Raw genomic sequence first — 25,914 nt, forward strand, 5'->3', positions numbered from 1 at the left:
CAACAAAAACCAAAATTATGAAAAAACACTTTATTTAGCTTATGTCACGTTAAACTTATTTCTGCAACAGTTCCATGGACATTAAAGGCATATAGCAAAGAAAAAGTAGTACCTGGAGAATAGAAAGCAGATCTCAAAATCTACTTTCACACAACAGCAAACATTCATTTGTCAAAAGGCCCAAATTTAAAAGCCTGCTTAATGATGCAAAGCATTCATCGGACAAAAATGACAAGTTACAGGCAGCCAGCGGGCTCTGAGGTACACAGGACCACTGAATAGCAAAGTTATAGGACCAACAGTCATGGCATTTAGACACCCAGTACAGACTGCAGTCACAAGAGCTGATCTGGGCTTGCCTAGGCAGACCTACCCCCTTCCTGTAAAGGAAGCCCACCGTCACATAGCACTGACTAGCCCCACAAGTGAAGAGGACCCTTGCAATTAAAAGAAAAAAGACCCTCAACTCCAATGCAACAAAAAGGGTTATAAGAATAATATCGCAGGGGATGCACATCTTAGAGCTGCCACTGGAGCAAAAATTCCAGCAACTTGGAGAGCTATAAACACAATAAATGCATGTATTTTGCACAGTGGTAGACCAGACTCCATGGGGAAGCATCACTGCCTAAAAGGTGCGAGAATGTTACACAAGTAAGTATCCAGGAACTACTTCACAGCAACACATCTGGGGAAGGCAGTAACAGCCAGGAGGAGGTGACAGAAGGACCACCCATGAGCTTATGAGCCCAGGATGAGAGGGGAGGAATGATACAATTCATCCTATTTTTTCCCACCTGTCACAGCTGCTATTCGGTAACGTTCATGCAGACCCCATCTAAACTGAAGGCAGATGGTACAGGAGGAGGCAGCCGTAACTCTCCTTGATGAGCTGAGACTCAGCTCGAGCAGCAGACTCCTAAAGTAAGTCCTGCGGAAGGAAGAGTGCTGGCCAGGCAGGCAGAAGACCTGAGTTCTGGTCCAAGCTTTGCCATAGTAGTTTTATGACCTTGAGCGGGTCCACATACCCCTCTGGGCTTTAACTGACACACGTATGAAAGATGAGACTGGGCTTCTTGTCTACAGGGATGTGCTGGAAATTGGACAGGCAGGTGCCACAAGCCAAGCCCCACTTAAACCAGAGTAGCTGTGCGTGTCAGATGGCATTTGATGGATTCTGCAGCCTAAAAATATTTTTTCTTCAGTTTTTTTAAACTGCGTGATTTCCTTCAGCACTGGAACTGCCTGTGGTCAACTCTGTCATTTACTCCCTATGTGACCTTAAGCAAGTCTACTTAGACTCTCTAGTTTCCATAGCCAGCAAATTGGGATAACAGCAATTATTATGAGCATTAAATGTGAATGTACGAGGCACTTATCACTGTGTCTGACACACAGTGTTTCACAAACGTTATTTTTAGGTAATAAACAATGTATTTTTATAATTACCTTCACATAACCTTTATTATATTTAAGACTTTTAGCATCTTAAGGAAATGTGTTAAATCTTATTAAATAAAAATGTTTTAGTGGGGAGCGTATAGCTTAGTGGTAGAGTGTGTGCCTAGCATGCATGAGGTCCAGGGTTCAATCCTCAGTACCTCCATTAAAAATAAACAAACCTCATTACCTCCCCCCACCAAAAACTTTAAAAAATGTTTTGTTTCAAAGTAGACCTAAAAACTGAAGGTTCACCCTTGAATTTGAAAAACTCAATATATGCAAGTTTCTTAGCAGATTTAAGTAACAACCAAACTGTTTTCACATGCTAGAAAATTCTGGAATTGCTTCCACTTAGCTTATGTATTTGAATATATAACGTAGGTCTGCCAAGAATTGGGAACTGATTTTTTTTAACTGAAATAAAAAATAATTGCCCTTCTAGCTGAGTTAGCCCATGAAGTAATCCAGATGAAGACTGTCTCACCAACGAGCTTTTGCTGACTTCGCATTGTTTGTTTCTAATATCGTTAAGACCCTCCAGAAATGTTATTAAGCTGACAATGTTCTGTTCTTACCGCATTGTTTTTGAAGAAAAACCTCTTCAAAATTATTTTAGGGTCAAATCTTTTGTATTTAGTCCCAGTGGACAGTGAGCACGTGACAGGCCTGAGGCCAGAGGACGTGGTGAGGGCAGAGGGAATGCAGGCGGAACGTGTGAAAACTCACAGTGTGGCTCTCCGGAGGTAGCCTGCGCGGTCGTCTTTTGGGGCTGCCAGCTCGGTCCCAGGAACCTGTGTGAACACTGTTCTAATGTTTTCTGCATTAAGAATAGTCCATGTTAATTATTTTATTAAAGTGTGTCTATATGATCCCATATTAGACACTCATGTTTTTGGAATTTAGCTCAAATCTCACTCATCTTCCACAAAGAAGTTTCTAGTATTAAACGATTGCTCACAGACCAAAATGGGGGGAAGGGATCTTGCCATACGAGTCTAAGACAAAGCTGAGGGTCACTTTTCCATGATATATAAAATGTACTTGGGTGGGGTTTTTTTTCAATACTCTATTTAATTCTCATTTACAGTTGTCAGATCCTATTCCTCCTAGGTAACTCCTTTTAAAAACTGAACTTGAAGACACAAATCCTTGCTTAGCTATGGGAGAATTTTAAATTGCCTGTGGACCACTTTGTGGGGAGGGACAGTTAGAGACCCTCACAAAAGACGACTTTCAAAAGAAAGCACTATTAAAGAGAAGTGACTAATCTTTAAAGTGGACACAGGGGTTTACCCAAAACCCATAAAAACAGCAGCCTGACTGCACACTGGGCTCATCCTTAGGGACACATCTGGAGCTAATGGGAACAGATTCGAAACACTCACCTGGAGGGGGGGAAAGGGCCCTAAATAGTCAAAAGAAGAACACCTTTAAACCATAGACCATATCATCTCAACTGCCTGCTTGGCCCAGACCACAGGCTAAGAGACAGCCTTGCCCCAGGGCGGCCTCTCAGGTTGGACTGAGTAACCTGTATTCCCAGTGCACCCAGCTGAGACCTCAGCCAAGAAGAAGTGACCAAAATTGTTACCTCCTGTTCGCGGGCTAAATCCAAATGCAGTGGAACAAGCCGCCCAGAGAAGCATGCAGGAGTGTCTGTGGAGGATGAGCAGTGGGCACGTGTGGGCGAGCACACGGGGCTGGCACAGACAGGTGCTTGGACACCTGGGACCAATCTGGAACCCACTTTGGCATGAAAACCAACCTGCAAAGCCTCACTACTTACTAACGGGGCAGTAGCTTGGACCTCATTCTGTTTTGGTTTTTGTTTTTTCAACCTGGTGGTCTCTCTTAGAAATACAATTAAGTCACTCCACGCGGCTGCCTTCTTTGCCTCCACTTCCTGCTCTGTAGCCTCGTCTCCTTGTTTGTCGGCGAGGAGGATTCTGAGCTGGCCAGAAAGAAAGAAAATTTACCTTCTGAAAAACACTGCTTCCCTGGAGTCCAGCTTCTTTCCTGTACTGAGTCTCACTGAGGCTGCAACACTGAGTCACTAAGAAAAATTTCAAATCACCTCAGAATACGGACAGCTGTGCTGTCTAGGTATGTGGCCAAGTGTTTCTGATACAGCTTTGCTCAACTTTTTTTGTAAAACTGCACTGATACCAAAATTAAGAATTATTCAAGATCACCTTAGAAGAAACCAACCTTACGTTATTGATTATAATCTTCCTAATGATTAGGTTTAATTTGGCTGGCACACTCCATATTTACCATTTTCAACAAGAAAATACATGAATCCCCTACCACGTGGTAATTTTTTAAAATATCGCAAAAATCACACATGATTAACTCCTCCCTTCCAAAGCATAGCTGTAACTCATTTTATGCATTCACTATGTTCCTGAAAATTTGTACAAAATTTTTAGTTTTTAAAAAGTGAGTTAAAATTGTGATTTCAGAGGTGCTTTGTCATTGTGTCCTATTTAAATTCCACGTGAAATAAGAACTAATATTTTAGTAAGTTTATTTCACCCAGCCCGTCATATAAATGTTTTCTGATAAGAAAATATTTTAAAAGACCCCTAGGGTACAAAAGAATTCTCTCTAGCTATAAATAATTACCCCTAAATATTTCTTTTTTAAACAGAGTTCACAATCTTGTTCAAGTGGTGTGGCTATCCGTTCTATACAGTTTGGCCCTGAACCTGACATGCTGATGTGTATGTAGCTGTTCATCCTTCCGTAGGAGCACGCCTCACACACACAGCCTGAAGTGTCCCTGTCTGTCCTGGGTGGCTGGTGTGGCAGTTGTGGCTGCCCCAGGGATGCACACTCACAGGAGAAACCCCATTCCTACAAATACTGGTCCATTCCTCTAGCACACATGCTGGGTCCCTTGGGACAAGAGAGTTTTATGAAAGAGCAATTCCATGGCGGGGAAGTGGGGAGGGTAAAGCTCAGTGCTAGAAGGCATGCTTAGCATGCACAAGGTCCTAGGTTCAAGCCCCAGTACCTCCATTAAAAGGTGTGTGTGGGGGGCCAATCCCAGGATTCCAGGGGCAGGGGTATGTAAATCCACACTCCTCCATGAAGGTGATCACACAGACACACAGCCCCCCAAATAATTCGCAGGCTCTCTAAATCAAGAGGGGTGGACCTGCATGAAGATGGCAGCAAGGTCCTAGCTTGTCCACTGGCTCCCTAGATCACGTTCCCTCTGGCCTTAGACAGAGTCACGGTGACATCCGTCCTCATGGGCCTGTGAGGTAGGTGTGTGGAACCAGTTAGTTGATTATCATCGTGGTTTTCAATCCTACAATCAAGTGGTCAGGAGGCAGCATACGAAGGACTGTTGGAAGGGGCAGGTTAAGTCGCTACATTCTCCTCCCTTTCTACTTGACAACCCTTCCAGGTCAGGTTTCCACCATTCACCCCAAAACCTGTAAGATGATGTTTTCCAAAGGGCAGAAGGGAGATGGGAAGTAAGAGAGAGCCCAGTGAGATCCCATGAGGCCAAGCAAGACATAAACTGCATTCAGCCGTGCCCCCTGGTGACAGAAAACACTGGTCTTCTCACTCTGCCTCCCAGGAGGTGGGGAGGTCAGGGAAGGACAGTACCGACCGAGCCTGGTGTGACCGACTGCACAGCAGAAGGCCCGAGAAGCCCACCCACCCCTGACAGGCTCCTGATTCCCGCTGGAGTTCACGCTGCAGCCTCCGATCTCCTCTGCAGCCTGTCACACCTCAGGGTTGGGCACACTGAGCCTGGGGGTTCTGGGAGCCCTCTTTGCTCTCACTCACTTCCACTGGGCTGCGCTCTGGCCCTGTGACCAAGGACTTGCTGTTGTGAAGTGTGTGGGCGTTCAGCATCTCCAGCAGCAGGTCGTAGACGGGGACCATGTTTTTGCACTTCATGTTGAGCAGGTGTTCCATGCCCCTGTTACTAAAAGGACAAAGAGGTGCTGAGATTCCTTCCTGAAGGAGCCATGGGAGGTCTGACATCTTCTCCAACTCTCAACAGAGCCAGCTCTCCACCCCTACCCTGCACTTCCCCCAGCCTTTATTCTCCAGTTCCTGCAACTGGTTCAATGATCTACACATAACGGTGAGGACAGTGTCCTGTGGGCCCTGGTGTCCCACCACCCACCACCCACCCGCAATGGCCCGACAGTACCCAGCATCACCGAGTGTGATGGGGTCTCGCTGTTCACCACAGTTAAGGTCTATAGACTCTGCAAACACTGAATGACCAAGCATGGAACCCTGCTACCAGGAGAGATACAGGGTTAGGTTCCTGAGAGTTCCTGGTCCCAACATCTTCATCAGCCCATTAACACATAACTTTTTAAAATCTGTTTATTGTTTCTTTAAATATTTAGATTGTTTAACATATGCTGTTGATTCATTAATATTTAACTCAGCCTATGGCACTAAAACTCATGCCTGAACGAAGCTTAACCTAATGTGTGTTTTCTGTGAGGCACCTCACAGCCTTCTTGTACTTAGGAGTACCTAGACAGTGCTATGCTTGGGGGTCATTTTTAGACAGTAAAATGTCCCACAAAGAAAAAAAATGCCAAAACAGGGCACTAACTAGACCACATAACAGGCCTTTGTTTGCAGTATGAGAACAGAAAGGAGAAGGCAGAGCATCACCTTGTTTGACTCCAGCTGGCACCGTAAGTATAGGCAACTCAAATTTTTTGCCACTCTGTGCATGTCCTCAAATGACCTTGGAAGTGCCGTGAGTACTAATTTTGGGGTTACAAATAAATTTTAGCAAGCAGGAAAATTTGCAAATAAGGAATCCACGAATAACGAGAATGGACTGACTCTGTTCTCCAAATGGCTGTGTGCTGTACAATCATTAAAGTGGAAACAGGCAAAATCCAGTTTCTCTTCCTCCCCCGTGTTAAAATCCTTGAGGTGTGTGTTGTCCTTTCTCACAGCCTCTAGACTTTCTTCCTCCTTCCATCATCACCTCCCCTTTTCCAGCCCCAGGACATAGCTGCCCTCATCCCGGAGGACACAAAGCACTGAGCTTCATGGTACCAGTACGAGGCCATCATTGGACACCATCCCTCTCCATCAGTGCATTTCCATTTCCTGAGTACACTCTACTCATGCCCTGCCTTCCCAAACCTACTGGGCTCACTAGTTCTCTTAGCTCTCACTCTCAGGGAAGACTTTGTGCACCTCCCCATATCACTGGCCTCAAGAGCAGCTCTAGAGGAGCTGGGTTTAACTTCTTCAAGAAAAGACCCCAGCTATATATAAAATAGATAAACAACAAGGTCCTACTGTATAGCACAGGGAACTATATTCAGTATCTTGTAATACCAATAATGAAAAAGAATATGTATATATAAACATATAACTGAATCACCATGCTGTACACTAGAATCTAACACAACACTGTAAATCACTTATACTTCAATTGGAAAAGAAAAAAAGGCCTCAGGACCCCAGCCCTGGGTAGTACAGGAAGAGGTCGCAGTTCACTTTAGTAGAGGAACTAACTGCCCTTTGCAGAACTCCATCAACAAGCTAAAAGCCCCAGCAACTGAGAAACAGATGGGCCACCACTGGAAAGTGCCACAAAGGTCCTGTAAGGACCATCTCACATTCAGTGCCCATTGTGTGCCGATCTTTGGTTACAAGTGTGGGCACTGATGGTGCACCCCCATTTCCTTTCAGCAGTTCATTTTCCTTTTAAGGTGGCAATTCTACCTTATCCATCTCAAACTTGCAAAACCCTTTTTCCAAAGCTCTTCACTCTCCTCTGGGCATGTGTACCACCCTTACCACCACCACCGCCGCCCCTGCAGTGGAGCGGCCCCCACAGGGATCATACCTGGCATGTCTGACATGAGAAAGGAGCATCAGGAGGTTAGCCAGGCGGACGGACTGCTGCTGGGAGGGGATTCCGCTCTTGGCAATCACCCAGACCAGCGCGTCGGTCACAGCGTTCAGCAGGTGAGTCAGCTTCCTGCTGCTCTCAGCCTCCTGGCTTGCGGCAGCTGAAGGGTACATACCTGGACAAAGAATAAAAGCCAAGAGTCATTGCTCTGAGAAAAGGAAACAGAAGTCATGTGCTCAGGCACTCAGCCTGTGTATGTTCTCCAGAAGGGAGGCCAGATGGATCTGGGTTGTCCTGACATCTGCATGTGGGGTGAAACCTTAAAAGTATGGCCTCACCTGTGCATGGTGTCCTTCCCTCTCCGAGAGCCTGCCCTGACACTGATCTGGAAGGGAAAGCCTAGCTGAATGCAGGCAGACCCAATGGACTCGCAGAGTGCCACCTGGCTGAGAACCGTGGCCGTGCCACAGCAGGGAATGTATTTAGTTGCCTCAAACCATTGCATTGTATATCAGCCACTGCAACAAATACCCGTATAGAGATGGTCAGGAGAGTAATTCAACTCTTAGCCCCTAGGAGGGCCCCTCTTCTAAAGGAAGCTTAATAGACACAAGCTAACGACCACAGCTATACAGCCCCCCGACCATGTGTGCCACATGAAGAAGCCACAGCAGGGCCACCGCCACCTCTGTCCAGGCCCTTGGCCTCTCACTGCAGGTGGCACCTTGCTGGGACAGGAAGACCACCAATTTGGAGTCAGACAGACCTACTTTATATGCACCATCTCTAGCCCTCTGACCCCGGACCAGTCACCCAGCTCCTCCAGCCTCAGCTCCTCACTGAGCAAAGCTTACAGGCATGTGTCTCCCAAGGTCCCCACGACCACCTCATGAGGAAGGTGCTTCCCCTAACCTGCCCTGCCCCAAGTTTCATTCCCCTCTGACTTTAGGATCTAAGATACTGCAGCCTCCCAACAGTTGCAAAATAACAGCTCAGTTAAATCTTGTCCTCACCGCCACCAACACTGACTCCTTGATTCTTGGCAGCATGAAGTAATTAGCTTCTCTTCCAGGCTTTCAGTTTCAAATAATAAATAGCAAATATGTGAAATCAAAAGGAAAGCTGACGTTTGACGGTAACGAGAATGAAGGATGGCTGGTACTCATCACCACAGAATTTGTTTTGAAAGTTTTTGTTCTCTACTTTTATTGGCATTTTCAGTTCAGTTAAGGCAACTCAGTTCAACACAGTTCAATATAGTTCAATTAAGACAAGGGACGTATTGAACCATAATTATGCCAGTGTAGTACTTTGCCACTTCCCTAGAGGCACATCCCTCCATAATGTCCTATGATGCAGTCTGCAAATATTCATCTTTGGCCCAGAAGCTGCTTCTCCAATCCACCTGCTCACCTTGTTCCTCACGGAGGCCCTTCTTGAGACCCGTTCCAAGTCCTCAAACCTCCCACTGTCCCCCAGAGCAGATGACTGCCCTCCCCCTGCCCCCACCCTCACCCAACATGCCCTTGAGAGCAAAGTGCAGATCATGTGGCTCCTTTTAATGACTTCCCAGCTCTTGGGGTAGAGACCAGACTACTTACTGCAGTTATCAAGGTACCAGGCCTCTCTCTACACTTTTCATTCTCAGTTCCCAGCCCACGTCACCTTGAACCCTACTTTCAATTCCTTGAACAGGTGATGCACTGACCATGCCGAGCTCTGCTAAGGCCCTTTCTCCCCTCCCTCTCTTCCTCCTCCTCCTCCTCTCCACCCTCCCTTTTCTTCCTTATCTACATCCATTCCTCCTTTAGAGTCCAGCCTGGTTATGAACTTCCCTGTAGAAGCTTCCCTGACCTCCCTTTCCCACGCTAAGTCTGGTTAAGGAACTTTCCTTCCATTACTAGTTTGTTGAGAGTTTTTAGTAGGAATTGGCCTTAGGTTTTGTCATACGCTTTCTCTGCACCTATTGGAATAATCATGTTTTTTCATTATTATTTTGTTAATATGTAAATTATGTTGATTGATTTTTAAATATTAAAGAACCCTTGTATTCCTGGGAAAAATCACACGTGTTTGTAATATATTATTGGATTCTATTTCAAAAAACTTTTTTTTGAGAATTTTTGCATCTATGTACATGAGGGATATTGGTCTGTTGTCTTCTCTTCTTCCAATATTGTTGGTCTGGGTTTCCTATCAGAGTAATGCCGGCCTCACAGAATGAGTTGATCTTCAATTTTCTGCAAGAATATACACAAGCTTGGTATTTATCCCTTAAATGTTTGGTAGAATTCTTCCAGAAAAGCCATCTGGGCCTGGAGTTTTCTTTGTGGGAAGGTTTTTAACTACAAATTTAATTTCTTTGATAGATATATAGCTATTCAGAATTTAAGAAGTTTCTTCTTGATTGAGCTTCAGTAATTTGTGTTTCAAATAATTTGTCCATTTTATCTAATATTCAAATGTGTGTTCCATGTTTTCTGTCTCTCTTTAACCTGCTCATACTTTCCTCTATTCCTGGGACATATGGAATATAGTTATAATAGTTTTCATGTCCTTGTCTATTAATTCTATCATCTGCATCATTTGGGGTCTTTTCCAACTATTGTTTTTTCCTCATTTTAGGTCATACATCCTGCTTCTCTGCGTGACTGCTAACTTTTGATTGGTTTTCCCTGTTAGCTGCTGGGTACTCTTCCATTCCATTAAATATTCTTGAGCTTCACTCTGGGATGCAGTTGAGTTACCTGGCAATAGTCTGATCCTAGAGACCCACTTTTAAGTTTCGTTTGGTAGGACCAGAGCAGCCTTCAGCCTAGGGCTCGCGTTACCTTGCTGCTGAGGCAATACTTCTCTGAGTACTAGAGCCAGCGTCCAGCGTAGCACAGGGTTTTCCCTGTGGCTGGTGAGAGAACAATCCCTGCCCCGTGTGAATGCCAGGGGTTGTTCTGCCTGTTCCTTTCTGGTTCTTTCCCGGTCCTAGGTTAGTTTCCAAATAAGCATAAGATTAGTGCCCAGTTGAAGATATGAAGGGGACCCTTGGCAGATAGTAGCTAACATTTGTAAATCTCAAATTCCCAAATTTATCCCTTCCCACCCCCTTTCCCCAGTAACCATAAGATTGTTTACTATGTCTGAGAGTTTGTTTCTGTTTTGTAGATGAGTTAAGAGTGTCTTTTTTTCTTTTTTTCAGATTCCACATACGAGCGATATCATATGGTATTTTTCTTTCTCTTTCTGGCTTACTTCACTTAGAATGACGATCTCTAGGTCTATCCATGTTGCTGCGAATGGCATTATTTTATTCTTTTTGTGGCTGAGTAGTATTCCATTGTATAAATATACCACAACTTCTTTATCCAGTCATCTAAATGTCGATGGACATTTAGGTTGTTTCCATGTCTTGGCTATTGTATATAGTGCTGCTGTGAACATTGGGGTGCTTGTGTCTTTTCAAATTAGAGTTCCCTCTGGATATATACCCAGAAGTGGGATTACTGGATCATATGGTAGGTCTATTTTTAGTTTTTTGAGGAATCTCCATACTGTTTTCCATAATGACTGCACCAAACTACATTCCCACCAGCAGTGTAAGAGGGTTCCCTTTTCTCCACACCCTCTCCAGCATTTATCATTCATAGACTTTTGAATAATGGCCATTCTGACTGGTATGAGGTGATATCTCATTGTAGTTTTGATTTGCATTTCTCTGATAATTAGTGATATTGAGCATTTTTCACGTGCCTTTTGGCCACTTGTATGTCTTCACTGGAGAATTGCTTGTTTATGTCCTCTGCCCATTGGGTTGTTTTATATATTTCATAGGGTTTTTTTAAAAATTTAAGATGGAAAAGTGGTTTCTGTCCCTGTATTTACATTAGTGCTACAAATTATTCAGGAAAAAAAAGCCTGTAACTTCAAATGCTTAAAATTTAGCATAGAAAGACTCACCTCTCCTGAAAAGTGGGAAATTTTCTGATAGAAACAGAACCCCATTTTCTGAACAGCAATGCTGAACAGAATAAACTCACCTTGAAAACTGTTATGATTACCAAGCCCCCCCCCAAAAAAAAAAACCACTTTCTCAAAAGATTTCTTAAATTTGGATTTACTGTAAACAGATTCAACTCATCAACTCATTTACCACCATGGGTTGTAATTACATCACATGCCTGCCTCACCCTCTGTGATTCTGTTAACATGGCAGTTCCTTCAGATGCTGCAGGAGGAACGCCTTGGCCTTAGTCTTTCTCATTTGCATAGATGATGTTTCTAGCTTCCCAACAATACAATATGATATCTCAGAGGCTGAAATGACTGTAAGGAGCTTTGCCAAACAGAAGGCTTCACACTGCAGTGTTGTAACCAGAAGCAAACTGCTTTCTAAGGAGCACTTCACTGCACAGAAAAGAATTCTAAGTTATTTCTGCAAGTAAGAGAGGCCCCATAATCTGGCATTTCATGGTCCTCCTGTGCCAAGGTGGGAATGTACTTTTCAGGCAAATTTTCCCTTTAACAAAGATGGAGATGAGAGTGAACATTTGAGGCAATGTCTGCAGGTAGATTCAAAGAGAAAATCAGAGTAAGTTGATTTTCTTCCACAATCAACTTCAATTGTCCCAGCTGGACATTTCCTACATGCACATCAACTTAATTACTAGTGTAAACTGGGCCTTCATATTGTTTTGTAAAAGGTGAATCATAACAACAAATGTCAAGAAGGTGCCAGAAGCCCCAAAGCACTTAGGAGTCTTCTTGGCTTTCCCTACAATTTTCATTTGTCCAACAGTTTACCATTTGTACTCACAAACTGTTTTCCAGAACTGGGGTAGGGAGTGTATTGGGTGCAAGGGAAATCTCTTGTCAAACAAGTATGGTTAGACTGGGATTCAAACAGGAAGTACCCAAAGGTTGTCTTCTTTAGGGTCTCTGAGCCTCACATGACCTTTAGACTCCTTCTGCATTTCCCCTTCTCCTCTCCTTCTAAATCTAACCTCTCTCCCACCCAGACCAGCTATCTCCTGAATAGCACTCCATGCTCTGTACCAGGGTTACTCAGAGTATGGTCTGTTACCAGTCTACACAGAGAGAAGTAGAAATTGAGGGTAAGGATTTGGAAACTTTGATAGCAATGGACAGAGTAATTTTAAATCAGCTGAATGTAACAATAAAATTCTAGGGCTTGTATTTTGCACCTTCATTTTTCTAGTAATTTGTTTTTGTTATATTTTATAAAAGTAACTGTCTATAACAATTTGGAAATTAAAAAAGAAAAAGAAACCTGGTCTTCCACAACAGATAGTTTGAGAAGCACTGCTCTATGTGTTTCTCTTTCATCAAAACTAGTGCCAGTGTCGAGAGTACATATTAGAGAGGAAATGAATTTAGGCTGGAGGGGAGGAGGTGAGCTGGCGCTACATCTGGAAGCAGCCTGGGACCCACATGGCCACAGGTTCTGCACCAAGCTTTGGCTGCTGCTTGGCCTGATTTAAAATAAAGCAGCATACTAGCATCTCACAGGTTCCTGTTGTTTCAAACACTAAGCTCTAAAATGAATAAAATCTAGGTAATAAAGCCCCAAATGTTGCCCAAATGAAGGTCTGTATAAGTCATCAGTTGAGGATTAAAATATAAATATACGTACTATTTGAGAAAGAAAGAAGAAAATAAAACCAATAACCCGAAGGCCCAACAAGAGTAAATAAACAAAGCAATCAATAACTGGTGTAGATGTTAGATAGACAGTAAGCTGAACAGGATGAAAACTACACAGAAATTTAAAAATGTGTGCAAAATACGACATCTCTATTTATTGGAGCAATGTTTATAATGGTTAAAAAAAAAAAAAGAGGAAATGTATAGAAGGTCAAAGTCCATCAACAGAGAAATGACTGAACAATGTAGACAATGCCCTTGCTTCAAAGACTGAGTAGCTCTCTCCTCATTGACCTGAGGGGGTTTCACAGCATTTTGAAAAGTAAAAAAGCAAGATGCAAAGAAGTATTTGTATGTAGTGTCCCAGTTTTTAAAATGGGGACAAAAGGCCTATCTCTATATACTGGAGGTGAGGTATTATTTTAAATGATTATCAGAGGATGGAAGAAGGTACGAAGCCTACCCTCCAGTTGTTAAGATTACTTGGTTTTGGGGTGGAACGATCAACAAAAAGGAAGATCAAAGCAAGTCTTTTTCAAAGTTTCCATAGTTTTTAATACAAGATGCTATGCTGTTTATGTAAAATTATATATATGAGCATAAGTTTTCATACATATTTCTCTATCTATCAAGAGCTGTTAAATGATCATCCAAGTTAGGGTGGCTATCTGGGGCAGGAGGGAGATGGACTCCTAGTGATTTTTATTTTCTTTCTTGTATGTTTTTCTTTTGTTTGAATGTTTATATTAACCAGGTATTACTTATATAAACAGAAAAAAACAGCAAAGCTACAACGTACACATATCTTAGATACCTTCCCCATTTCCCACCTCTAACCCATCTATTTCCCTCAAGTCAGGTCCCCTCCACACCAAGTTAGTTCAGGATCTCATTGTCCCTAACGACTCCTGTTGGGCCCCCTGCCTCGTTCTCTCCTCTCTACGGTCAGTCCTCCACATGGAAGCCAGAGTGAACTTTCAAGAACGCCTGTCTGTCCGTGACACTTCCCTGCCTGACCCTCTTGGAGGGCTGCTCAATGCCCCAGGCAACATTTCTCAAGCGGAGTTATGCACTGTCATCGTCAACACTGAATTTTCCAATCTTGTCCACCTTCCTCTGCTCTTCCACTGCAAGACTGCAGCTGCTGGCTCACCCCTGTCCTTCTCCTCCCACCTGCCCGCTAACATCCACCCATCAACGCATTCCACATTCAAACATCAGTCCCTCCTGCAGCCCTTCAGCGTCTCTCCTGTCTTCCCAGACTACTCAGTGCTCTGTACATACTTTGATAGCCCTGAGATCATTCTTTTTGAAAATTTTTTTCAAATTAAAATTTTTATTGAAGTATAGTTGATTTACAATGTTGTGTTAGTTTCTGGTGTACAGAGATCATTCTCTTTAATGAATTTGTTTTCTCTCTCTCCCTAATAAGCTATTGGAGGGCAGGACTATATCCTCAACGTCTCTAGTGAATGAATGAATGAAATGACTAAATGAATGAACCTGTAAAAACAGAACCCGAAATAGTGAATATAAATGTGTGTCAGCCATGTTAAAGGTCTGTATAAACACTGAAAAAGGGCTGAAGGTCCAGTTACAAAATACATGAGTCACTGGGATGTAGTGTACAGCATGGTGACTATAGCTAATAATGCTGTATTGCATACTCGAATGTTGCTAAGAGAGCAGATCTTAAAAGTTCTCATCACAAGAAAAAAAAATGTGTGACTGTGCAGGGTGATAGATGTTAACTAGACTTCCTGTGGTGATCATTTCTCAATATTTACAAAATTTGAATCATGTTGTACACCTATAACTAATATATTACATGTTAGTTTCACACAATAAAATGTCAAGAAAAAAAGATGAAAGGTAAACACTTTAAAGTTCATTTTTTTCTTTTTCCAGCAGAGTGGTTTGAGTCAATTTTTACATTACTACCAGTAATTCACCCAATGAATAATTTATAGTCAAATTACCAAAAGTTAACTACAGTTTAAATCCCTATAAAATGAAACAGAGAAGTCAGAAAGAATGCCATTTTCCCCTTTTGAAATAAACTAAAAAATTCAGTACTTTCAACACCATGCCAGCTCTGGAAACAGCATTTCTCCCCCACAAAACACGGCCCAGCTGTGTGGTTACTTACTGGAGTTGAGGAGGACCATGGCCTTGACACAGAGATACTCTTTGTGCTGGAGTTTTAACTCACGAAACCTTGAAGTCGTTGCCAGGAGCATGTCAAAGATTTCCAGAATTCCTTCTACACATTTCCCCTCGTCCCTGCAAAAGTCCATTTGGAAATTTAAGGAACATACAGCTTCAGATGCCCACCAAAAGTAATAAGAAGTATTTTCTTTTTAATCTCAAATTTCATCTTGTACATCCTTTAACTATAACAGGGTGGCAATGAGACCACATCTGGAAATATGAAATTACTAGAATTACTTTTATAAAAAGAAGAAAGGGCATTTCCTATAAGGCCCTAAAACAAAATTTGAATGATACTATTTAGACAAAACTGTACATTGAAACTACATTTTTCCTTCTACTTGTTGAGCAAATGTTTTCTTAAAGGGATTTCCGTTGATTATTTTCAATCCAAACCATTTCAGCCAACCAGCTCTTAATATAACATATGTTACTAAAATTAGGTATTCCAAGTTCTCATCAGAAAACCCTGAAGTGTTAATGAGGAAAGAATGAACATTACAGAAGCAAATATCCCAAGAAGAAATAATTCTTTATAGCTAAGGCTTAATTCTTACTTCCTGGTGGTCAATTAGAAACTGGTGGGGCAACTAAGAGACATTTAAATGTAGTTTGGAAAAAAAAAAAAGCGAGTATGACATACAAGGAAATCGCAATTACAGAAGATGGGTTAGAATCCGGAAAGGAACGAAGAAATGGAGACACAGTAATTTTTGACTTGCCAAAGATTATTTTTAAGCAAAAGTTTTAGACAGACTGAATCATCTCAAATTCTTTTCAGCCCTCCTTACAGAAATGAATGTTTAACATACTTCTGAAGTAAATTACTTAAAATGTATCTAGAAAATACCAGCTTCAATTCACTCCAGCCAGACACACATTATTCTGCCTCATTTTTCCCAAAAAGCTTCCATTATCATCAGTCATAGAGCTATTGGAAGTCCTTGACAAGCAAGCAGACAAGCAAGCAGTTAGATGATTTTGCCACAAAACTTTCATTTGCTTGTAAAAGCCCACAGTGCACAGCAAAGGGCAGCCATAGGGGCAATGGATTTCTGCAAGTTTCATTTTCAGCCTCCATAGCAGCCCCTGAAGGGGATCTGAGATCTTCAAAGAACAGGTTGCTCCCTCCTCCTTCCCCCAACTCCAACCCAGCACATTTCCAGTGATGGAGTAGTTGGGGAAAGGGCCTCTGCTGAATTCAGTTCAGTGTAAACTGACATTGGTGGGTACTGCCAATCCTGGTAAATCCTTTCCCATTCGGTGCTATGATAGGACAGCAGCTCACCAGGATCCTGCAGTCCACAGCGCTCACACCCCTGCAAGCTCGCTACACAAAGCTACCAGTGTGCATACTGCCCACTTTGGCAAACAAGCATGGAGACTTCGGCAACCAGTTGAGACTTTCCAAAAGTGTGCTGGTTAAGTGAGAAAAGATTAGTGCTCCCTAGAAGTCACTCATAGGGTAAGGCCACCCTGGAGAATCAGAGCCCCGGGCAAAGGATGCCAAAATCTATCGGAAGCCCTCAGCCCTTCCCATACGCTATCCTCCCTCCTCCCCTGCTCTGGGCTTTCCCAGGCACCTGCTGAGAGTGTCCAGTAAGGATAAGCATGCCCTGCACAAAGCAGAAGCCCAAGAAATACTTATTCACTGAATGTCCCTCAAGCCAATCATCAAATCACTCTGCCTGGGACAATCTGTATTTGGAAATTATGATTGTTGGCCTTGAGGACATCTGATACTGAGAAAAGCTGGTTTACAAATATCTCTGGAGGCAAAAAAGAATCCACCAAGTGCTGCACTGATAGTTTAATAGTTTGGCTCTTTGTTCTTTTGTGAGACTAGGATGTGGGGTCACGGGCGCACACACACACACATACACACCCCTCCCCATGTAGTATGATAAGGGGACTCATTTGAAATCAATCCTATTTTGCAGAAATTGCCACCTGTACCTAAGAATACATTCCTAAATACTGAAGTAGTGTTGTTTCCTCTTTATAATACATACCATTTTTAATGTAAATTCATATTTCAAAAATGGAGGAAGAGTTTACATTCTAAGGTATCTTAAGCCCTGATAAATGCTGCAACTCCAGTAATGAGAACATGTGTACCTCACAGAAAAGTGAATTTCTTAAGCAGCCCTAAAAAACTAAGTCTGATTGCTATCTCCAGCAGGTGTGGTAGCCAACCATTCCATTCAAGGGGCAACAAGATCAGAATATTTTTATTCACTTCACAGGCTGTAGAAACCAAATACATTTCTAGAAGACGAATGAATGAGAAATACAGGGGCAATAAATGACACCCTAATAAATTTCTACTTTAAAATGAGTTATACGGAACAGAGTAAGGAAGGACTCTGAAATAACAAGTCAATGAGATGTATTTCATTTATTCTGTAAGTAATAACGGATTGACACTGAATTATGAGTAAGAAATTAGGACAAGTTTAAAAGATTTGAATTCAAGATAGTGGGTATATGAGTTGGATGTTAAAATACTGAAACAGTATATCAATCAAAGCAACCTGCTCATGGAAATTTAATTTTACACCCAATTTGCCTATAAACCTGTGCTAAATAAAAAAAAAAGTAGCAGTTCCATGTGGGCTATCTTATTATTTGATAACCACTCCTGTATAAAAGAAAAATATTCTGTTAGATACCAGGGACAATACATTGAACAAGTGGGCCTCCCTTTGGGGTTCACTGTTTTTTTGCTGACATACGTACCTGCTGGCAGCACACATGTGGCTAACAGATCAGTCTGTTTACCTGTGTGTGGACAGTAACAGGATTAGGAGAGCTTAACACATGGAAAGGGCTTAACTATTGAACTTGAGTGAAATGATCTGTGTACTAAAGGGAAATAAAATTTTAGAAGTGAAGATTCTGTGGGTGAAAAAAGATTTAGAAGTGAAGAGAATTCAATATGCAATACCTAACATGAATGCAAATTCAGGACATTTACACTTACGAGTCCACAGAATTCCATTAACATCCACTTCCTCCGACTTCTTAATAACATTTAAATTTAGACAGCTTCCTGTTGACGCTAAGGATACACAATGCCTTAGCATGTATGATTTTGTGAGCAAGTAGGTCAGATTCTGTGGTAGATCTTCCCATGAACTTGGGATTCTAGTGATTACTAACAGAACCACCTTGTTAGACATAAGCTAAGATTCCCCTCTCATCCTCAGTAGGTTCTAGTTTTCGCGCTGCAGAAGCCTCAACAAGAATAAAGGGAAATAAATTATAGTCTCGGTCTACACAAATAAATAAATAGGCTAATTTAGTTGTATTCACTGCTCACATGGTCATACCAAGGCACCTGAAAGAACTCTGACAGGACAATTCACCAAAAGACAGTTATTTTCAAGTAGTGTGAAAATTATTTATTCACGCTGCAAAAAATATTCATAATAGAACTCCTTTATGGTGCATGACCTTTGACTTTTTGAATAAGTAACATTTTGAACATTTTTGAATAAGCAAGTCCTCCAGAAATGTACTCATTACATTAGGGTATTATCTATATAAAGATGCACTAAAAATCCCAGACCCAAAATTCTAGACTTCAGAGTTAATGTTCTAAAAACAAGTAGGGATTTCAACAAAAAATAACCACTAGTAAGCACTCCAAAAAAAAAAAAAAAAATCTCTGTTCAGTGGGAATGTATTTACAATTCCCATGAACTCCTCTTCAGTACTCAATCCAATATATTCAATGCCTATGTTATTAAAAATAATAATACTTTCAGATATTCATAAAGTACTAAGAGCCTATTAAAATAGTATGTAAGAAAAATTACTCCTTTTTTTCTTCTATTCCTTAACCAAGGGGTAGGCCTAAAATTTATCTGGGATTTGTTTCAATTTACAGTAACTTATACACACATAGGAGTTAAAGATCCCATACAAAGAGGAGAGTTAGTTGTACCAAAAACCAGGAATGAAACAGTCACTGGCATCAATTTAGAAATGAAGACAGAAAGTAAAATAACCCAGTCCCAATGTCTGCAAATTTATTGGTTCACCGAAAGATAGAACTTCTTCCTAGCACTAACTCCTAGGGAAGTAGAGTGTGTGTGTGTGTGTGTGTGTGTGTGTGTGTGTGTGTGTGTGTGTTTACTTAAATTCCAAGTGGAACATAAGGAGTGAACGAATGACTGAGAGAGATGGCCTGGCCGGGTGCGTGGCCTTTCAGCCTGCCTTATAACAGGTATGTCCAAGATGACAGCAGAGGGAGTAGGTTTTTGAGTGGGCAGAGAGTGAAAGAGAATTGTTCTATGAGAAAAGAATAAAGTAGAAAGTTACTTTGCCTTTTGGCCTCGTCCTCTTCCCTCCATCCAGTCTTCTACCCCACTGAGTGGCAGGTACCATTGTAGGTAAGGGTGTGAACTTCACAGCCAGCCCCTGGGTCCAGCTCCATCACTTACTGAAGCTGCAGACAAGTTACCTTACCTCCGTTTCCCACATCTGAAGGATAAGGATATGGTGCTTACCCTTAAAGGGCTGTTGTAAAGATGGAATGACTAAACACACATCAGTGCTTAAGATGGTGCCAGGCCATACAAGCCAGTAAGTTAGCTATTTTTATTGTTACTGAAGAGTCTGAGCTTCCAGAACCGCCCTCTGTGGTTCACCACCTGGGCTTGCTTCTGCTGGAGTCCATGCTCCAGCTCTTCCCCAAGGCCCTGTTCTCCAACAAAACACCTCAGTTACTTAGTGCTCTTTGCCAACGCTGTCATCCATGACAACAGGCAGAATGGCAGTTAATACCCTGGGCTGTCACTTTTCACCTGCATGAGGTGTGCAGGGGGGTCTTCTGATGCTCTCAAAGGTACTGCCAGGAACTGGGGGCAGACACTTTCTAGTCACAGCACTGGGCATCCTTCTAATCTGTGCAGAGTCAAATGTGACCAAACTTTCAACACTAGCACTTTTTCAATACAAGGAATGTGGAAATCAGTTTCCACGGAGATTTTCAAACTGTTCAAATTTACACCAAGAAAGCATTCTACTTTTCCTGCTAAAAGGCTCGAGTGTCATGGTACATCCCAGCTTTCCCTCCGTGAATAGTTCACCTAGGTTAATTGAAAACTGGTTCCTTTTCTGTGCCATCTTTAAAAGAAAAATAAATACAACCAAGTTACAGCATTGACACTATCATTCCCCAATTTCCGTTAACTTTCATCTGATTTTAATAACCATTCCTTTTGTCACTATTGCCAAAAATGCTCTACAGTACAAGCAGTTAGAGTGAGTTAAAGCACGTTAAAGTAAACTTGGTAGATTTGTAAGACTTTCATCACCTGTCTAGATAGCTAGATGTAAATGGTCCATCCCTACTGATGGAAAGAACGGCAGGACAGCTTAAAATGATAACCCAAAAACTGAATTTTTTTAATGCAGAAAAATTTAAGTTGACCTGTACACTTAGCAGCCACATACCCTGCAGGACACAGGCCCCGCTGTGGTCTGGCCCACGAGTGCTGCCTCACCACAGGCAAGAATGAGTCACAGGAGGCTGAATCGTTGTGCCCCTGCTACCCTTCTTGGATTGTTGACCCTGTGAAGGAGCTCATGACATTATCCTCCTCTTACCTGCCCTTTCAGGAGTGAGGTTTTAATTGCAGAACCCAGGACTTTGTTCCCACTTCACTCAGCACCTCACTCAAACAAGTCGGAGGAGAAACACAAAGTATTTTTTTTTCTCACCTGTCCAGAATGAGGTCTGGAGCAAAGATGAGCTTGCCGGGGTGGTCGATGGAGCGCCACATCAGCCCCACCATTAGCACCTCCAACCAGCAGCTCTCCAAGAGCCGCACTTGGTCATGCAGACTGAGCTCCATGAAGCCTGGGGAAAGCAAGAGGCCGTGAGCACACCCGCCCTCCTTCTCAGCTCCCTGTTTCCATAAAAACAGAAGAGCAAGTTTTTAAAAGCTAAGAGAACACACGTAATGCAGGAGGGGAAATCAATATTTTAAAGATGCAGTTACATGCTGACCTGAGGAAGAAAATCTTGAACTCAAAGTAAGTCACAGTCCCCAGTCTCAAACCCCTTCTAGGGAGAAACGAACTTCATTTAGAATTTCTAAAGGACTGTTACCTGGGCTTATACAGCTCCCCAGACAGATGCTAGCGAAGAACAGAAAGCTGGCACTGATCTTGGTGAGTTAGATCCTAATGACTGTCTGCACTGCTGGGAAAGACGGGGCTTGGCTGCCAGCCAGAGGGGCTGCCTGTCTGGCCCAGTCCATGACGGGCCGGGACGAGTGGGGCGAATGGGGGTGGTGGTGAGTGGGAGGCCTGCAGAGAAAGCAGAGCTGGCCTCTGCAGAAAGTCAAAGCTCTAGCTGAAAGAATTTCTCCAATTGCTTAAAATTTCCCATCTAGTGTTAGAATTGTTCTTCAGAGTAGGCGTGCTGTCTCTAGGCTACTCTGAGCTGAAGAGCTCATGGGACAACTGGAGCAGGTCCCTAAGGGAGGGGAGCGCTTCAGAGGCAAAGTGGACATTACTGGTACTTCCTCCATGAGCCACGATAGGACGAGGAGGCTGTGTCCCCTAAATACAGTCACCAACCAAATGGCCTCAGAGTACAGTGGACTCTGGTCAGAACACCTGCTCCGCCTCATCCCACCTAGTCACCTAACCTCCTTTCACGTCTTCCTTTCCCTCCAGGAAAAATGGGGGCAACCATACTGACGTCTGCCAATTTCCTACAGATAGGATCTCTCATCACCCTCATTTTACAGGTGAGGGAACTACGGCACAGAGAACATACGCGGTTCAAATCTTTGAACAGTTAGAACACATCTGCACAAAGGAGCACTTAATAGAGTAATGAGTGAAAAGATGGATAAATCCTTCCCAAAGCCACATCCTGTACTCAGTGCAGGTCCCTAATACGTGTCCAAGTTCCAGTCTCACCCACAGTTATAGACAATAAGCCTATCCAGGGGAGAGTAAGCTTTTCACACTTGTAGGTATTCAACAAAATCAAGGCTAGGTGATTTTTTTTTAATTTGTTGGTTTGGACAAAGACATATGAATGAAGAAAGGGGAAAAACCCACAACTTCAGACTATACCTAAGTTATCTGACAAATTTCCAAAATACCAGGCTTGAAGAAGGACTAAAGCAGCTTAGGAGTCTGGGTTTGTTATAACACAAGATGCTGCCCAGCTCTCAGCAGTAACTAGTTTCACCATCACTCTCCACGTGGGCTCCGGAAAACCAGTGTTTGGAGTACACGGAGAATAAAAGCTAGAGGAAATTGTGTCAGTGTTGTCTCCTGTGGGAAAGAGTTGAGGAAAGAAAATTCATTCTGGCAAAAGTAAAGATGCTACACTGTCAAAACCAGAACTGGAAACGAGAAGACTCTTAGATAGCTTAGAAGCCAACAAATGACCCTGTAGAAGCTGAGGCACTTACACCCAGCTGCACACCCTGCTCAGTCTTTAAAATTTGCCTAGTTCAGTTGCTGCCCTCCAGGCCATAGGAATTGTCCCTCGTGGGTTAGAACTCGGAGAGAGCCCTCATTTCTCAGACAAATGTAATGATATAGAAGTAGGCCTTTCAGGGAGATGATGGGTTGCTGTCATTCTATGTTAGAATCCTTGCTTCATTCTTTCACAGAAACACTAATTCAAATAGTAATTAGAGGGCAATTTTGTCCTGATGCAGTACTTTAGGTATATATTACAAACTGGCCTGGGAAAGTGAGTACATGATAGGATAGGAAATGCACGTCCTAAATGACAATTCATGAATAACCAAATCCATTTTCAGTTTTATCAAGTTAAAAAAAATTCCAGGTTTTGATGATGCGTGTTACCTCAGCAGCTGACTTTCTATTTGTCCATATGTACTTGTTTATATACATACAAAATAACAATAATTTACCATTCAAATTTAGCATCTGAGAAACATACCATTTTCAAACTGGTCATATTGTGCCCCACCCCACCCTCACCTGATCACATCCCTCCTCCCAAAGTGAGGAGTCCACACCCAAGAGATGGGTTAATGGGGGACCCGGATCTCTTCCTTTTAGATCATGTTCCAGGTCCCAGGACACTAGAATTTCCTGCCCAAATGGCTCCACGCCCACTTCCAGAGCCTGGGTGGGTCTCTTCCCTGGGTCCATCTTCCCAGACCACATCTAGGCATGAGATGTGGCCTGTAGGCTAGTGTCTGTTAGAGACGTGATGCGTAGGATGGGGTATGTACAAGGTGGTATGGGATGGATCCAGGGTTAGGAAAGCAGGAGAGTCCGGAAGAGAAGGGGTCCATGGTATACCACTCTTTCTGCACTGCCGTATCTGGTACAGAACTCAGAGGAGGCCAAGAATTCTAAGTTGGAACTTGGCCTTCCAAGACATGTTGAATATATATCAAGAAAGGACGAAAGAACACATTTCATGTAAAGGTTATAAGTCAAGCTGTCAAACTTTTAAACACCTGAAACATAGCTTGTGGACCTCCATTTTGTATTCCTGCCCAATAAATGCTAGGAGCAGGCCTTTCTACAAATAAATTTAAAGCTAAGACCCAGAAAGCCCTACCTGGAATTTTCTTGGCCCAGCTGATCATGTGCACCAGTTCCTTGTCGGCCAGCTTGGTCAGGGACATCATCATGGAGGCCTCGGTGAAGGGTGTGCTGGGGCGGCTCACCAACACGTGGGGCGGCTCGGCCTCGAGGAGCGAGAGCACCAGCTGCTCGGGGCTCAGGGTGCTCAGCAGTAGCTCCTTCACTCGTGTCACATGTCCACCATTTTTCTTGGCTTTGCTCAGGCAATGCAGCTGCTCTTCAGAATTTCTCTGCCTTCGCACTAGGCGGTACCCACACCTTTCTCTCCGGGAGCCTAAAGCAGAGAGCAGATGGTAACACAGTACTTTCCCATCTCTTCCCCAACCCAGCATTCAAATTCCCCCAATCACCAGGGTGAAAATGAAGCAATGGTATCATTGTAAGACCTGAGTCTATTCACAGAATGTGTCTTAGAACAGGAGCCTGACTTTTATTTCTGGAGTCTGTGGGGCATGTACTAAAGATTATTACATTTGCAACTGTATTGGCAAAATCAGTCATGACTTTTTAGGGACAATAGTCCAAATGATCTTTAGGTCTCCATTTCAAGGTCATGTATTCCATTTCTAAATCTAAATCCATTTCTCTTCTAAAGAGTGCTGATATACCTCAGTTTCCAAACCATGAAATTAGGAATTTTCTTCAGGCAGAAAATGGAGAAAAGTTAGGAAGTGAGTACTGATTATTTCCAAACAGTTATCAAATAATGCACTTTTATAATACACTCAAATTTTTTACATGCATGTATAATTCTTTTTACATTACTTACACAAATAAGCTTATTTCAAATAATAAATTAATTGAAAAAGTTTGGAAAATATAGAAAAGCACAAATTTTGACTTAAAGCCAGTTTTCTTTTAATGCTTTTATACTTTTCCATATTTTATACTCAAAATTAGGATCATAGCATATATGCTATTTTATAACTTGCTTTTTCTCTTTTATTAAAACTGTCATCTTACGATTTAAAAATCTATATAGCATTCTGTTCTATGAGTATCGCACCACTCATTTAAAGTGTCCCCTATTAAAAAAAATAATAAAGTGTCCCCTATTGATGGAAATCTAGGTTGGTTCTAATTTCTTTGCTACTATATACATATTACAATGAAAATGCATCTTTGTACCTGTATCTAATTACTCTCTTATGATAAATTCAAAGAAGTCAAGTTGCTGAAGGCATATACACATTTAAATTTTTGATATGTATTGAAAGAATGCCCTCCAAAAGTATTTTAAAATTTATAGTCTAAGCAACACTTTAAGGGCTACCTATTTTCTCATAACACCATTGGGCATTAAAAATCATTTTTAATCTTTGCCAACCTGACCGGTGACTAAACAATTTCATTTTACTTTGTATTTTGTTAATTACTAGTGAGGTTAACTAATACGTTTGCCCTTCATATTTTTTTACTTGTATATTGCGTATTTGCTTCTTTTGCCCTTTATCTCCCTTATTACCTACAAAGGCTCTTTATATAGCAATAACAGATAACTTTTATTATATGCAATATTTGCCTTATTTGTTAATATATCCTTTAACTCTGCTCATGGTGTCGTTTGTCATAAAATTTAGTACATAGTCGATCTGTCTTTCTGTTTCACATCAAGATTATACAAATATCTCTTCCATATCTTCTTTAAGCACTTTTGTGGTACAAACCTTTTGGAATTTTACGTATGTTTGTATTATGTCATGTTGCTCTTTCATGTTATGTCTTTCCAAATGGATGAACAACTTTCCCAATACCATCTACTGAATAAGCTTTTCCCATTGATTTTTATAAAATGCCTTGTCATTTAGTAAATAATTATGTTTAAAAGTATCTTCTTCCAGATTTTCTACTCTTTTTCATAGACCTATTTTTCTATTCCTGTGCTGGTACCAAAATGTTTCAGTTACTATGAGTTTATATAGCCAAACACAATGAGGCAATGTCTTTAAGAAAGAAACTTTCACTCTATGTCTTTTGATTGGACATGGAACCAACCTAAATGTCCATCGACAGATGACTAAATAAAGAAGTTGTGGTATATTTATACAATGGAATACTACTCTACCATAAAAAAGAATAAAATAATGCCATTTGCAGCAACATGGATGGACCTGGAGATCGCCATTCTAAGCGAAGTA

The 25,914-nt window shown here is 42.0% G+C and overlaps 1 protein-coding gene across 5 annotated transcripts in view; it reads right to left on the minus strand.

Annotated features, from left to right (window-relative positions):
* ESR2 (estrogen receptor 2) overlaps nucleotides 1–25,914 on the minus strand; it is a 49,189-nt gene that overhangs the window by 239 nt on the left and 23,036 nt on the right. For 2 of the 5 annotated variants that reach the window (XM_032482161.1, XM_032482162.1), the window contains 6 exons: nucleotides 23,751–24,050; nucleotides 20,903–21,041; nucleotides 15,111–15,244; nucleotides 7,301–7,481; nucleotides 5,248–5,389; nucleotides 86–3,394 (listed from right to left, as the gene is read on the minus strand). In XM_032482161.1, coding sequence (XP_032338052.1) covers nucleotides 2,891–3,394; nucleotides 5,248–5,389; nucleotides 7,301–7,481; nucleotides 15,111–15,244; nucleotides 20,903–21,041; nucleotides 23,751–24,050 — 1,400 coding nt within the window. In that variant the 3' untranslated portion in view covers nucleotides 86–2,890. Of the gene's footprint in view, nucleotides 1–85; nucleotides 3,395–5,247; nucleotides 5,390–7,300; nucleotides 7,482–15,110; nucleotides 15,245–20,902; nucleotides 21,042–23,750; nucleotides 24,051–25,914 lie in introns of those variants that run through there. The other 3 variants (XM_032482163.1, XR_004320741.1, XM_006177757.3) reach the window with 3 other exon arrangements.

Source organism: Camelus ferus, chromosome 6 (genome assembly GCF_009834535.1).
Source record: "Camelus ferus isolate YT-003-E chromosome 6, BCGSAC_Cfer_1.0, whole genome shotgun sequence".
Taxonomy (NCBI): Eukaryota; Metazoa; Chordata; class Mammalia; order Artiodactyla; family Camelidae; genus Camelus; species Camelus ferus.